General features: G+C 54.7%; 4 protein-coding genes across 4 annotated transcripts; 2 read left to right on the top strand and 2 right to left on the bottom strand.

Moving 5' to 3' along the window:
* Positions 1–305: 305 nt before the first annotated feature.
* Positions 306–3027, bottom strand: Wee1 (Wee1 kinase; the record flags this gene model as incomplete). Its single annotated transcript, XM_001749728.1, has 8 exons — positions 306–378; positions 470–804; positions 951–1052; positions 1169–1303; positions 1446–1656; positions 1760–1817; positions 1954–2068; positions 2179–3027. The coding sequence occupies 8 exons, from the start codon at positions 3025–3027 to the stop codon at positions 306–308; spliced, it is 1878 nt and encodes a 625-aa protein (XP_001749780.1).
* A 1420-nt stretch (positions 3028–4447) lies between these two features.
* On the bottom strand, positions 4448–9354 carry MONBRDRAFT_34290 (uncharacterized protein; the record flags this gene model as incomplete). The annotated part of the gene is made up of 24 exons (XM_001749727.1): positions 4448–4644; positions 4738–4836; positions 5000–5073; positions 5164–5233; positions 5318–5416; positions 5493–5618; positions 5751–5909; positions 6013–6104; positions 6215–6236; positions 6402–6443; positions 6543–6634; positions 6735–6958; positions 7066–7136; positions 7231–7291; positions 7396–7531; positions 7655–7721; positions 7804–7881; positions 7983–8138; positions 8324–8437; positions 8585–8649; positions 8750–8801; positions 8881–8970; positions 9046–9129; positions 9298–9354. 24 exons carry the CDS (start codon positions 9352–9354, stop codon positions 4546–4548), a joined length of 2229 nt encoding a protein of 742 aa, XP_001749779.1. The 3' UTR covers positions 4448–4545.
* A 124-nt stretch (positions 9355–9478) lies between these two features.
* MONBRDRAFT_29321 (uncharacterized protein) lies at positions 9479–11212 on the top strand (the record flags this gene model as incomplete). The annotated part of the gene is made up of 3 exons (XM_001749783.1): positions 9479–9544; positions 9613–9873; positions 10727–11212. The coding sequence occupies 3 exons, from the start codon at positions 9479–9481 to the stop codon at positions 11210–11212; spliced, it is 813 nt and encodes a 270-aa protein (XP_001749835.1).
* Positions 11213–12807: 1595 nt separating this feature from the next.
* Positions 12808–15240, top strand: MONBRDRAFT_11945 (uncharacterized protein; the record flags this gene model as incomplete). The annotated part of the gene is made up of 2 exons (XM_001749782.1): positions 12808–13273; positions 13568–15240. The coding sequence occupies 2 exons, from the start codon at positions 12808–12810 to the stop codon at positions 15238–15240; spliced, it is 2139 nt and encodes a 712-aa protein (XP_001749834.1).
* Between the last annotated feature and the right edge of the window lie 167 nt (positions 15241–15407).

The following is a 15407-nucleotide window of genomic DNA, read 5'->3' as shown; positions in this document are numbered from 1 at the left end:
GCATCGAGGAGACTTGACCTTTTTCTACACTCTCGCCTCAAACAAACCACATGTACAAAAATTAAAACCCTCAAATCAACCAAGCGCTCGTCTGCACACACGCGCACGCACTCAATCAGCTCACTCAAACACACACCCAAAAAAAGCAGGCTTGCAATATTATTACTAAACGCGTCGGAACTACCAAACCCAAAATAAACCCCCCTTCGCCCTCAAAAATTAAAAGAAAAAGAACGAAGTCAAAAAGGATGAAGGGTCAATCTCAGTTTCATCCAATCCCCACATTCCTCAAGAGCACGCTGAGGTCAGAACGAGCAGGAGGCCTTGCGTTGCATTCGATCTGCCGTGCGCGAGCCTTTCTTCAAATGCTCCAAGGCCCTACAAACACCACGGAGATTGCAGAAATTGAGCGGGAGGAGCACAAACACAAACGGGACGTCGAGCTTTGAATGCCGCATCTCAAACTTACTGCTGCATCAGCTGATTACGCGAGCGTTCAGCCCGGAGCTCTGCCTGTAGACGGGCCGTGTCCGTCTCCAATCCTTCCTCCTGCAAGAGGGCAGGGTGCTGGAGAACCATCGTGATGGTGGGTCGCGCAGCTGGGTCTGGGTTGAGCATGGCCCACAGTAGCTCGTTGAGCTGTGCCGACAGGTGAGGCACGGGCTCGACTCGTCCCGACCGCAGATGCTGCCATTGAGGTCCATTGTTCTCCAGCTCAAAACCCGTCGCGGCTTCATAGGCTGAGACGCCCAGAGAAAAGACGTCGGCCTTGTACAGGTCACGATGATCATCCTGCAGCAATTCCTGCACCACGCACCAACCAAAAACACATCGTCAAGCAACCCAAACCAGTCAGCGGCGATCAGAACAGCAGAGTTATCAAAGTATGATAAAACAAATGTAAAGAAATAAAAAATTGGACTAAGAGACACAAGGGGAGATGGACGTACCGGCGCCAAGTAGCGGCAGTCGCCTTCTTCAACGTGAGGATCCGACACTCGGGTGACCATGCCCAAATCACCCAGCTTGAAGATGGTGTGTGTTAAAATGGGCTAAGGTCAAACAGGGCAAATCAAGCGCCGAGAAAAAAGCATGAGACAGATGAGGGGGAGTTGCACAATGGTTGCACGCTGGTTGCACGCTGGTCGCCAATTCGATTCAATCGTACCAAGCCCATGGGTGTCTTGAGATTAGGGCGCTGGCCTTCAGGGAAAGCGCTCTCATCCACTTTGAGAAAAATATTGGCGGGCTTGACATCCAAGTGAACGAGCTTACTGCGATGCAGGGATTGCAGCCCCCGACTCTAGCAATGATGGAGAGGAAGCCGCCAGGGATGAGCATGACACAAGATGGGAATGAGTTCAACAAGGACGCCAAATCTGTAACATGCGAGCCTTGCAGGCGACGCAGAACGACAACACGGAACCATGGAAAGAAACACGTACAATGTGTCGGAGCATTTTGCAGAGGTCTTCCTGCTTCATTCGGGCATTGACCGCGCGATGTTGGGCAATGACGGCATTGAAGCTACCCTGATCACAATACTCGTTCTGAATCAGCATGTGATCGTCTTCTTCCCAGGCCGAGTGGTAGCGCACAATGTGCATCTGGTCCTGAATAACGGCATGTGCATAGACCTCGCGCAACAGGGCTTGCCTGTCGAGATGCCGACGGCAAAGTCACGGAATGAGATGTGGGCACAAGCACAATGCTGCAGAATTGCAAACATCATTGAGCAATAAGGGGGTTGACCACGTACTCATCACCCATGCTGCTGATCTTGTGCTTGCTGCGCTTGATGGCGTACACGATACCATCTACCGTGTAGGAACACATGTTTTGATCCCCATGCACATGAGAATAACATGCAAGGCATGCTGGTAGCTGTGGCGTGGCTAAAAGCAGCCAGGCCAACAGGTCAACAAGCACAGAAAGTACACTCGGGCGACGTACCTAGCTTGTTGACACATTTGAGCACGGTGCCGAATTCACCATTGCCCAAGACAGCCTTTTGCAAAAACTCCTCGGCAAAGCGTGAGATATTTTGCTGGGTTTGAAAACGACCACTCTGTGAACATGACACGAATGTGGACCGGACGTTAGCCTTGGGCACAAGAGGTACAGTGGCAAGATGAAAAAGCAATTGGGGCGGTACGTGAGAATGAGGATATGGGCTACCTTGGTTGGGAGGGGGTAGTCAGTCGATCGCTCAATGACGGAACGTTTGCCTTGACCGTCCTGTTCGCTGGAGCTTTGACTTTGGAAGCGCTTAAAAGGATTGACGTTGGCCTGCGCGCTCGATGGTCGGGAGGCAGGTAGGCTGCGGGTCTGCAAGCCCTGGCTGCGAAGGTGGTGGGGGATTGCGTTGCGGGGGCGGCGCGCGGAGCGAGGGCGAAGGAAGACGTCATCCGCGTCGGAGTCCGTGTCATGGACGGAGAGGCTGATGCTGTCGGCAGAGCTGTCAAATTCGTTAAGTTCGTACTCGTCCTCTTCGTCGGTGGTGTTGGCAGTCGCCAATTGGTGGCGTTGGCGGTGGCGGCTGCCCGCCAAAATGACCGGGGGCTTGGTCTTTTGCACCGGCTCACCGATTTGGGCTTGGGAGCGAAAGCTCTGCAGGAGCGAGCGTGGGGTGGCTGGATTTGGGGCAAGTCGAATCTTCGAGCTGGCGCGGCAAAAGGGGATGGGCGAGTTGATGTCGGACGGGGTGAGTTGGTGTGGTGGGTTGAGCTGTGCCAGGGGCGAGCGCAGGGCCTGGGGCGAGCGCAGAGAATCAAAGTGTTTCAAGGGTTCGGGGGAGGGCGTGGCCATGCCATCGTCCCAGTCCATGTCCATGTCAGCGTTACCAGCGAAGTGGGGTGGTGAGCGGCCAAAGACGTCGCCGTCATCTGAATCGGCCTCGAGCGCTGAGGGGAAGCCCAGAGGGCCATTGTCATGGCTATCACGGGCCACACCGAATAAGGGGGCGGTGTGTTCAAGATTGCGCAGGCGGGAGCGGGGCGCCTTGAATGGAGTTGCGGGTGATTCCATCGTGCCGATCCGACTGTCTTGGGGAAAACTGCGGGACGACGGGCAACGAGACTACTGATGTGGTCCCTGAGACCAAGAAAAATGGGACGAGGAAAAGATGCACGCGGGCACGTTCAACGAGCAGCCAGTCAATAAACGCCTGCAAGAGGCGCGGGTGACAGGTGCTCGGCGATTCCGATGGCAGGCGGGCGGGTGCAGCTGAAAGCTGGGACTGCTCTTCAATCCTGGGAAGGAAAAGGAGCAGGGAGCACGCGCGCGCAATCGACGTGGGCGCACACAGTTGATGGCCAGGCCGACGCCGAGCAGGTCCAAAGTGGAGATGAAGGTACGGTGGTGCGGTTGAAGGGGACTGGGGCAGAAAAACCGAACACAGCCGCAATGACAGGATGGGGCGGACGGTTTACAGGAAGGGTGGGAGGTCACAGCGCTTGGAAAGCGCAGAACAGATCCGGTTTGGTCCGGTTTTTTGGTTGTTTTTGTGATCGGCCCGAGACGAGAAGGGCAGAGGTGGAAAGTCAGATGGTGTGACGCTCAAGGGTGGGGTGGGGGAGGGGAAGAAGTGGATGTGGATGGATCGAGTCGTCAAAGAGGCAGCGGGCACAACCCGGCAAGGGCCACCCAAACGTGTGTCTGTGTGTGTGTGTGTGGGCAGCAAAGGAGCAAATATTCCGGCTGTGCAAAAATCAGTCAGGACCCGTCACACACGAGATTCACCCCCCGTCTTTGTCCTGCACATCCACACCAAGACGAGCAGCTTGCGTATGAACGCACGCACGTATGTGTTTGCGGGGGGAGGAGAGGGAGGGTGCAAGCAAGGACGAGGAGGAAGGGAGAAGGAGGAAGGGAGGAGGAGGAAAGGGCGCACTTTGGGTTTGACGGTTGAACCAAAATTTGGCAAAAAGAAAATATCACACACACACACTCTCTCTCTCTGTTTCTCTCTTTGATGTTCGCTCGTGCTGTCGTCGAGATCTGTTCTTTCGTGTTGGGGCAGGTCTCTGTGTGTTTGCTTTTTTTTCAGGGAGGGGATGGGGTAGGAAGAGGGAGGGCGTCTCGCTTGTGCTTGTAAATTGTCAAGGCGTAAGGTGAGAGCGGCGACTGCCGTTTGTGAATTCGTATCAGGTCGAACCCGGTACGCATCAAATCAGTGTCACATCCCAGATTGGCGTCACTTCCATTATTGATCTGTTGTGACATGCACGGATTGCATGCCTCCCCTACTGAGTGACCGGGAGATTCGACAGGTGACTGATTGATTGCTAGCTATGGCAGGGTTTCTATTCGTCCCCACAGCCCCTCTCCGGTAGCTACAACAAACCCCGCCGAGCTTTCAATTTGGCCCGGGGATTTGAATTATGGTGGGAAATCTTTTTGTATAGATCAGAGCTGAAAATTATGAATAAAATCATATTCAGGAAAATTATTTGTAACGGTCATAAATTTTACAGCAGGCGAATGAAGTGAACGTGATGGGCTCGGTTGCCAGAGGTTGCCGGAGGTTGCCGGGGAAAATTTTGCTTAGGCTTCAAGTTCCGAGGCGAATTGGGCCTCCCAGACCCGATGCAGGTCCTCGTCAAATGTGGTGCCGTATCGGTCGCAGACAGAAGCAATCAACCCCTGTAACACAACGACACCACCCACCACTTTGGTCAAAACAAGTGCTACCCACAAATCGTCCGAGTGCCAACAAGCGCCGGCAAGTGCACGCACCTCGCAGGTGGCGGGATAAGATTGGATAGTCACGCTGGCATCCGTGAGCGCCGTGTTGTGCTGTACGACCAACTTGCGAGGCTTGCGGTTGGCAATCACCTGCATCATGCACACAGCCATGCCAAGCGACAAGCATATCATGACAAAGGCAGTCGGCAACAAAGGTTTCAGAGGCGGGTGTGCCCTGCTCGGCTTTTGAGAGATGGTTGTCAATGACATTAACATTCTTATTGTGTGCGCCGTTCTCTTCCACCCAACGCACCTCATCCCGCAGCTCCAGGTGCGCCTCTGTCACCGTGGCGTACTTGGCAAAAAGCGCACGGCCGCCCTCGAAATCTGAGACATAATCAAGCCCACCCATAAGCATCCCGTCTCAGTCTTGTGATCTTCCAGGGCCCCCATCGAAAACTCGTCAGCACTACACACCGCCCGTGCTCTTGTAAACTTGCAATTTTTGCAAGAAGGCTCCCACGGCCGTCAAGCCAACCGTCATGATCTGTGCCCACGTCGAGCGCAAACACCACAAGTCAGCATCAGCCTGCCCGCATCTGAGCCCACCTTCTTAAGCAGCGGGTCAAACCTTGGTGCGGTCCAGTGCCACGTAGGTGCCTTGTCCTGTGCTTTGGTCAGGGTCGCCTCGCACGATTTTCAAAAAGTCCTCACCGGCTTCCAGCATCACCTGCACCAACAAATCCAAATCAAGCAACCCCGTCTGAGCAGCCACAAGCGCCGTAGCCCGCCCGCTTGAAACGCACATTCATAATCACGTAGCGGGCCATCATGTGCGCTTGGCCCCAACCCGACAACCCCTTGCCGGGGGTGAAGTACTGCAGAGCCAACAAGCCCTTGCGGGCCATATCCAGCCAGTTGATGTACCACATCTGCGCATCAGCCGAGTACAAGAGCCATGAGCAGTAATCCAGCACCCACCACCAAAGCGTTCGGTTGGCCTCATTCAAGTGGACGCAGCGCCACTCCAAACTGAAAAAGCATCAGCCCTGCTCCAGACTTACGTCGGGTGCGATAGTTGCATCCAGCTCAAAGATCTCATGAACACGTGGCTGTACCGCCAGGAAAATGCCCACGCACTCAGCACGGCACTCCTCGTAGGCCGACCCGATGCCGGGAAACTTGGAATCCCACGTTTCGCCCGGTAGATAGTACGAGTCAATCTGCTCAACCAGAGAATAAGCCCAGCGCCAGAAATTTCTTTTTTTTTTCTCTCTCGTGGAGGGGAGGGTTGTTATGTCTCAGCTAGCCGGCGTTTTGGCGTACCAGATTGCCCGTCAGCGGGTTTTTGACAGCATCCACGTCGAAATTGAAGGTTCCATCACTCTTCTTTACAAACAACTTGCCGCTTCCGTGGCCTATCACGGATTGGCGAGCCACCATGAGTCGCAGGACCCCGAATGCACCGCTTGAAACCGGATATGTCAACGCAATGTGTTTTGCAAGTGATCAACTCTGCGACACGTACCCAGCAGCTCGTGCAGGCCAACCTAGCCGATCCATAAGAAGCCCAAGTGCATGCATGGTTTGCATTCATAGGTGATGATCACACACATGCACGCGCACACCCGTACCAGAAAAAGATTTGTTGAGAATGACACCGCCTACATCGGCAAGCATCATCCCACTCCCCTGGCCTGGTTGTTCATCCTTACCTGAACGTCAAATGCTTTGGTCACCATCGCCTTGTACAAAGCCTGCGTCCAACGCGTATACACACAGTCGAAATGAGCATACCTGTACAAGCGATGCGGCTGACCGTCACGACTTTGTGCAACGTCACGGAGTTGGCAAACCTGATCGCTGTCCGCCAGAAAGGTGGTACGTTCATCCGCGCCCACGGCGTAGGACGCTCGCAGCATGTTGCCCAACGATACATTCTTGAAACCTAAACCAAGGACACACCAGCCGCCGCACTTGTGAGATGAGCTCAAAGACCATTCTGAAGAGGTGGGAGCGCGAAAAGTACAACGAGCAGGCGCACAAACCATCGTTTTGGCGGACGTCATCGTAGTTGGGAATGTTGATCCCAGCCGGCACGCCACTCGAGCCAAAAGCAAGCACCTCCAATGAAGTGAAATCTGGGCGCAGGAAGCGGTCCTTTTCAAAGGATTCTGGCCATGGCAGCTCAGGCAAGAGTTGCTCGGCCATCTCCACCAGTTTGATGAATTTTTTGCTCACATCTCGGTTCACAATGGCGGCAAAGCCCTCCCTAAGCATAGTCAAGGACCATCGGGTAAGCGGAGGGGCAGACACCGCTGCCTCGCATCGTTTGACGGTCGTCTTGCATGGGCCCGTCTGCAGGACCGAGGGACGAACCATTCTGCTTTGGAGCCAAGAGGATCGCGGTACGTCTCGATAAAGCCAATGTACGATTCGACAGCCGGACCCTATGGCGCGAAGATGGGCACCGTCACAACCTGGCGGCGAACCACGCTTTGTACACACATGCGTGGCAATGTGTTGTTTCAGAGTCTGCCGTACCTTGTCCTTGACCCAGTGGCGGCTGCCCTCTTTGTGAGCTTCCACGTCGCCTGTGCGGAAGCTAATGCATGGAATTTGCGGGTACACGGCAGTGTCAGTACCGGATGGGCCAGTCGGAGGCCTAGCTGACATGAAAGACAGTGCAGCACCGGGTTGTTTCCTCACCTTTCGATGTAGTACTGCAACATCTGACGCTGAGTGTCGTTGGCGGCAAAGATGCAGGCCGACTTGAGGTGGGAAACGACGCGTGCCATGATGGGAGCAAAATCGCCGGTTTCGACCCGAATCTCAGCCTGACCCTCTACACTCGTGTACCAGAAGCAACAAGCAAGGGCATGAAAAGAAAACAAGAAAAAAAAAGGTGGATCGGCATGCACTCGATCAGAGCCGGGCTTGGTGCACATTCAAAAGGGCATGCACCAACCAGTAGCAGGGCGCAGAATGCGTGGCTCGCCAGCCTCAGCCGAGGCCAAGTGCACTGTGTAGTACATCTGGCAAAACATCAAGGGGCTCAGCACGGCGACAAAGCAGTCGGAGCGCAAGTGCAGGGCAGTGTATGACGATAAAGCAAACCTGGCCCTGATCGTTGGCGCGCTTGCTCACACGAGCATTGTAGGATGAGACACCACTGGCGTCGGCCACGGCTTGTACCTGTAGGAGAATCGGAATATGTTGAGGCTTGCTTTAGGGGCCTGAGCTTTGTCAACTCGGACGAGCTCGTGGCCATGCCCAACTGGCCGATGCAAGCGCACCTCCTTAGCCTCCGCTTCGGTCATTCCAGCCGTGTAATAGGTCGTTTTGCCCTGAGGCGCAAAGGCCAAAGAAAGGGCGTCGTCGGCGTCGTCAAACACTCGACTGGCAATTTTGGCCCAAACGGCAGCCAATTGCTCGTTCCAGCCTTTGCAGAGCTAGCGAAGATGAGCCAAACGCAGCAACGCAGGGGGGGGAAGGTAAGACTTGGTGCGGGGAGGCAATGAGCAGGTCAAGACCGCGCGCCTCGCATGCCGCGGGTCCTGGGTAGAAGGCACATTGCCCCTGGCACCCGAGACGACACCTCTTTATCATCCCGCACATGTCGAGGTGAGCTTCAAACCTGGAGAATGCGGGTGAAGGTGGCTTCGGGGATGGCGGGTAGCATTTTCGTGTCGCCAAAGCTGCGGTAGTTGCCCAGGTTGCTGAAAAAGGCAGCCACGTATCGAACAAAGGCCTAGGTGGATTTGTCGGCGGCATGAGTAGGCAGGGCATGGATCAAGGCATTTGGAGCAAAGCGCAGCTGCGTAGTCGTCTGGGAGGATAGCCTCTACATGTGAGTGTGTACGGCTCTGTGGAGGACAAAGAAGCGGTATTAGCTCACTGTATAGTCGTCCGAGCTCAAGCCAGCCTGCACACAACGGGCCTGTAGATCGTCCAAGTCCTGGTCTGCATGGATGCGGCCAGCATGTGTCAGGGAGGGAGCGCCGGTGGCCCAGGGGGGCTGATGATGAGCCGTGAAGAGTACGGTGGGCGCGAGGGAGCGTACCATGAAAGGCCCCAAGCAAAACCTGGGCCTCGGGGGCGCTTTCCAGCGAGGTCTGACATCAACGGTGGGGGTGATGAGCAAGCGCACGGTAGCATCGGTCTGGGCTAGGTAAGGGGGCGTGAGCTCTCTACCTGGAGCAGGCATATCTTGCTGCCCTCGAAAGAGGCTCGAGCAATGTGATGGGCGTAGCGCTTCTCCTGGTCCGACAAGAGCGCAAAGGGCTAGGCGGTACAGATCATGGATCAAGTTATTGCACCTGGTTGCGCCAGTCACATGCCCGAGGGTGCCCAGCTCACCTCGGCGCAGTCAAGGCAAACAATCGGGCATTCCCCGCTGACAGCGTACAGAGCGCGCTTGTCCGTCATGATGAACAGTTGAGCCTGAAGCCAAACAGAACAGGATGAGAGATGGAAACGCGTCAGATACGTTTCTCATTCTCATGCTTTTGCCTTCTGTACACCCTGTACAACGCACGGTGTCGTGTCGTGGCGTCACAGCCCTTTCCCATTCAACGGCGCCCCGCCGGCACTGACTGCCAGTAAACCGACCTTGTTTGAATTTTTTTGATCATCAGCTGTAAACTGCCTGACAATGAATTCTGACATGGTGCTACCGTGTGTCATTGTCAGTCACTATTTTATCTGACAAAAGGCGACTTGGTGGAACAGCTTTGTCCAACAGCTGTTGAAGCCACGTGCACCGCCCCATCGTGGGATTGCAGAAATCGCGATGTGTTCATCACCAATCCAGAACATCAGCACAATCGGCATAACGTTATCGGCTTGGTTCACAATGGTTCGTCATGATGCCAACGAGGACAAAATTTAATTTTCTTGTCTTGCTGTCGGCGCGAACAAACGAAGCGCGTGTCTCTCTCTCTCTCTCTCTCTCTCTGTCTCTCTCTCTTGCACTCTCTCTCGCTCTCTCTCTCTCGCTCTCTCTGTCTCTCTCTGTCTCTCTCTGTCTCTCTTTCTCTCTCTCACTCTCTCTCCCAAACTCTCTCAAACACACACACTCTGCAATCTCTCTCTCGCAAACTTTGTGACGGTTGCAGCAAAAGGGGGTCACGGTTGCAGCAAAACGCGACGCCCCCTTTGAAACCCTTTTGGCGAATGGGCGGGCAGGTTCCTGTGTTTCCTCCCCCACCCCCGAAGAGATTACAGCCGTTATCTTGAATACAGTGTGTGCATAGGTCAAGGTCCAAGAACGCGAACGCCCGCATCGCGTGTCCAGGAAACAAAATCACAACAACAATTCGTGTAAATTTAGCGACATAAAAGGGACGGGCAAGCCTTGGTCGGCCTTTCTTTGGCCCTCTCTCCAATTGCACAAACGGGCCCGCGAAGCATCGCGCCCGACATCATGTAAGCGGACGTCGATAAACACATCAAAGCCGGCGCGAAACCTGCAACCTTCTTATATTGAAACGGGTCACGAACCGATTGGATGCTTCCTCAAAAAAGGTTGCTCCACATGCTCATTGTGATAAAAAAATGAAAAAAATCAAGCTCCACCCCAGTCACCCAACCCTACTAGCCTGGCCACCTGCTGTCGCGGCCGCCCTTTGCTTCTCCACCCTCGCCTTGCCCTCTCCCAACACGTCCACGTCCTCGATCTCGATAGACAGGTGTCCGATGTCAAGCAAGACGCTGAGTACGATGCCACGCGGCACAGAGGTTTTTGGGTGTGAAGCACACCTCTAGCTGCGTGAGTAAGCGCACTGCTACTGTTGCTGAACGAGAGCTGCACAGTGCCAGCAAACTCCCAACCCGCGAACGCGCGGTCGTTTCGGTTTCTCCTGCCATCGAGAAACCTCTGCCTCTCATCAAGAAGTGTGACCTGCTGTCAAACGTCATGTTGCGTACCCCACCTGAAACTTCGATTCGAGTATCCCACACGCATGTTTTTGTTGCCACTCGCTAAGCTGTTCCTATGAACTGTCGCCGGTTGATGCTGCAATTTGTTCGTTTTGTGCAGATTGACTGGAAGCTGGTCCCTCTGTCTCTCTGCCTCTCTCTGTCTCCGTCCCTCTCTGTCCCTCTCTGTCCCTCTCTGTCCCTCTCTGTCTCTCTCAACCTCTGTCTCTCTCTCTCTCTCTGTCTCTGTCTCTCTCTGTCTCTCTGTCTCTCTCTGTCTCTCTCTGTCTCTCTCAATCTCTCTCAATCTCTCTCAATCTCTCTCAAATTCTCTCAAACCCTCTCTCAAATTCTCTCAATCTCTCCCTCTCTTCTCTCTCTCTGTCTTTGTCTCATTGACTTTGTCTCTCATCTTATTTTCTCTCTCTGGTCGTCTGCCTTGCTTCCTTCCTGTGGACACTCGAGCTCATGTTCTTTGCTTTCTCCACCCGTTTCTCGCACACTCTCCTTCTGCCCCTCCCCCTCGCCCCGCCCGTCAACACTCTTTCGCCCTTTTGTTCTTGGTAAAGAGGGGCGGGGCGCGGCTGCACATTCTGGCAGAACATGAATGATCGGCACCCTTGTGCCAGTGCGAGTCGGTCGATGTGTCTGTGAGAACAGGTAGGATCCTCTCGTGTGTGCACTTGATTGATCCCACCTCGTCTCACCTGCACACTCCCCACACGAACACGAAACATCACATCATATTGGCTTCCCCGTGCCATCACACCGCCCCATCTTGACCTGTCAAACATAATCCCACCCATGTTCGCCGCCTTCGACGCACAATCCTTTGGACACACCAACATACGATCAGATTCGGCGGAGCCGCTCATGCACCGTGCGTGAGATTCAAGCACAACTTGCTTGACCATGCTTGACCATACCCTTCTGCCGCACATGCGATGACCTGCCACCACAACACCTGCCCAAGGCGCCATTATCACAACCTGTGCGCATGCCACTCCTGGCCACCTGCCGCCCCTGCACCTTTTGCCGCGATTGCTTTGGAGCACATGCTCATGCCTTGACCCCAAACCGCTCTTCTTCCTGGTGGCCCACCGCCAAAACTGACCTGCGGCGTTATGACCCGGGCCCGAAACCAAGTCTCTCTTCCTTGCTCTTCAGTGACTTTAGACTCTTCTTTGCATATGCGCGCACCACAAACAAGCACACCACTCATGTAGCACAACTCCTGGAAGCAATAACGCATACCCAGTCCGCCCCACATATGTTTCCTCATTGTTAACCTGGACTGCACTTGCTCCTGTGGCAGCCGCACCAGCTTTCACAGCATTGATGTCAATTGGCGGGCATTGCTGATCGTCAATAATATCTTCCTCTTGACACCTGATGCTTGGAAGGCTCGCCCGGGACGACGTCAACGCTAAGGTAAACACTAAACGCCTCAACTGAGCGCTCTCCAAATTGTTCAAACCGGCTCAGTGGCACCCCCTCCCACATGTGTACTACATCATTGCTTTTTCTCCTTCATGGTGGCTGCTTCCCACTCCTTTTGTTTGATGTTCATAAGTTTGAAGCTTTCTGAAAGCAAACGACCGAGCCACTTGCTTGTGCAAGAACAGCGATATCTTCGTACGCTGTGACAATCACATGGGGTACGCACAATCGCCTTGAACCTTCCATAGCAGCCCACGGCAGGCGTTAACAAGACTCTCGCCCCACACCTTACACCCACATCCCATCCTGGGTCACCCTGCTGTTGTATTCATCCTGCTTCCTGCCGCACCCGCTCTCATGCTCCCTTTCTTCATGACCTCAACTACTATGGGCCAATGGCCAGGATTGGTGGCCGAAAGCAGATCTTGCTTCCTTGGATTCCCTTGAGACCCACATCAAGGCCAAGAGCGCCGCGCGCGTCGTCTCAAACCCCTCGGGCGCCCTTTTCTTTTCAGTCAAAATCATAGATAAACTCCATTTTGGTGCCTCTTGCTCGGCACCAAGCGGAAGGACACACGCACCCACGCACCCACGCAGAACATTGTGTCCCTGCCGACGGATTGACACAGAGAGGTAGAAAGGACAAAGAAGAGACCTCGGTAGCCTCGGAAACACATGGCCTTGTCTGAGTTATGTCGCGAGGCCACCCAGTGAGGCTTCAGCACTTCACGCCGAACAGCTTTGAGTCTCCAACCCTTTACCATGGCCAAGCGCCGCGCATCTGGGGCCAGTGCAGCGATGAATATCTCTGCTGCGGATGTCAGTGCACTTTTGCTTCGCTGTTCTCCAGCACAGCTTCCTGTGCCAATGGTCATCAAAGTGCTCCGGGCCCTGCTGCCCACAACTGCAACAACGGCAGAGGACCGGGCCTCGGCCTCTCGCGCCACGCGCCATCGACGCATGGCCACAAAGCTACTCCAGGCCGTCGATGAAGGCTGGCCCTTTCAGTCCCAGGGTATTCTGATCCTGCGCCGATGCTGCGATCCGCATTTGGCTGCAGATCAAGCCCCCGCTGTCATCGAACGCATGGCACGAGAAAATAACATTCACTTTTCCCGCATGCACCAACTCTGTTGTCACCGCGCCTTGATGGCGGATCCTTCACGGGGACCCCAGCGCTACTACGAATGGCCTGTGGATACTGCATTCCCTCGCTTGTTTGAGGCAAGTGCACCGTAACCATGTTTTCTTAATACTTGCATACACATCCCTCAATTCTTGACAATGCACGCATTTTAATTTTCACACCTGCTCAAGAGTAAAAGCCTGGTGTCACTCCGCCTTGACATCCGCACCAAGAGTTTTCTCCATGATTCTCGTGCCCATGCTGCACTTTTTTTTTTTTTTTTTTTTTTTTTTTTTTTTTTGCAACAACAGTTACATTTCCGACTCACTTGGCATTACCTTGATGCTTGCTATGCCATACAGGCGGCCCCATACTTAGCCTACCTTGCACTCCCAGACAGCATGCTTAAACTCCGGGCATGGGCAACCACCAATGGACATACGTCTGCCAGCCCGACAGAGTACTGCTTTGAAAGCGGTGATATGGCGCTGGTTCGCGCTGACATCATCCATGAGCTTGAAACCATGTGCAGCCAGCCCACTGGATTCCATCTTTTTGCTTTTCGCACCAGTGACCTACCTCATTGCACCGAGCGCACTTCACTGCCCCGCCTTCCCATACCGAGCCCACCTCGAGACGCCAAGGCAAGCAACCCTGAGAGCGCTGACAAAGCTGCGGCCCTAAATCACAACCAAGACTGGGCGAGGACTCAAAACAAGGCAGCTCGACGATCGCTTCCAAATCGTCACCCTGTTCACAGTTCAATCATTGATGAGCAAGGTGGCCACGCCAGCGGTCTTCACGGTCATCAAACCCGAGAACTGCCCCTGCACCACAAGCCCGAAAACGGAAGCTCGAAGTTGAAACAAACCGCCACTTCATCTGACAGGATCGAAAACCAATCCAGGGACGACATGCGACCGGGGTCGCCCGTGCTATCTGGCCCGGAGACGAGTGCCGATTCCAGTGCACCAGTCGAGAAGCGCCGTGGGCGCCCACGGCGCCGCTGGAAAGGCGATCAAGTAGTTTTGGACACGCGCGGTATGGGTCGAGACTTTCATTCGGGAGTGAGGCGCATTCTCAATGAGCTGTCTGCCGACGGGGTTGGTTCTCTGGCCGTGCGAGGCCGCTACCTGGGCCTGCTAGAGCAGCCGGCGCAGCTGTGTGAGGATATTTTACGACTTCCTGCAGCCAACTTACAGTGTCAGGATCGCTGGCGCGATGTCTACGCGCGTGCTTCGAATGCATCAGTGGCCGCTTGGGTGAGCTCCCGCTTTGCGCGAGGCTTGATACTCGTCGTGCTGGCCCGCCGTTTATCCGAGGCCACGGGTCTACGGCCGTCAATGTTGGAGGACGTATACTCACGGTTGGTGGAGCTTTTGGGTGAGACGCCGTCCCATTTCGGTCCCAGCACGGCCCGAAAGCATTACTTTTACGCACTCGCGCTAGAGCAGCACCCGGCTCTTGCTGCCATCAATTGTGGCTATGAGCACATTGCCGCCGCTTGGTGCGGAACCCTCAAGATTCGTGCTCAGCGCGAACTTCACGCTCATTCTGCCAACTTGAGTGACCTGCCCATACCGCTGGACGAATCTGAGGGGTTTATGGAAGCTACGGCCATGGTCATGCGAGATTTGCCTCTGCCACCCTTTCTGGAGGCCGCCCGTAAAGTCCTTAGGACCACAAACACGGTGGCTCAAGAGAGCTCGCACGCAAACCCAAGTCACAGCCATGTCCTGAAGCGCGAGACTCCAGCATCGTTGTCTGGGGACCCAACGAGTGGTGCCGATGCCTCGGGCTCCAACCGGAGCAACAAGGGTCCTGCCCTCTTAGCAGCCTCAGCTTTGTTGGATCTACAGCGAAAGGGAGCTGCGAATGATGCGCCATCAAACTTGAGCGCGACATTGCGAGCAGCCTCACCGCCCACTTCCATCCCAAAGGCCCAGGTACAAGAGGGCCTTGGCGACACGTCCTACTCCAACAAACCACCTGCGACCAAGGCTAGTGACAACAACAATACACTTGCTGACGGCGAGCTTGCGGCGAAAGTCCGCAAGCACTTGGATTGATGCCCTTCTGAACAAAACCTGACTGGCGCTTTTGACTGGTCGAGCTCTTGAGAGCATTTGATTATTCCAGGCCGTGCCTCTACCTCCACAGCCCTCTCGTTTCAAATGCCAATGAATTGATTTTCTAAAGCTCGACGCTCTGTCTTTGTTCAGCTTCTGACCGCGCC

The sequence above is a fragment of the Monosiga brevicollis genome, genomic scaffold (assembly GCF_000002865.3).
Source record: "Monosiga brevicollis MX1 MONBRscaffold_33 genomic scaffold, whole genome shotgun sequence".
Classification (NCBI taxonomy): Eukaryota; class Choanoflagellata; order Craspedida; family Salpingoecidae; genus Monosiga; species Monosiga brevicollis.
Note: the sequence above shows the minus strand (reverse complement) of the source record. Positions and strands in the feature narration are given on the sequence as shown.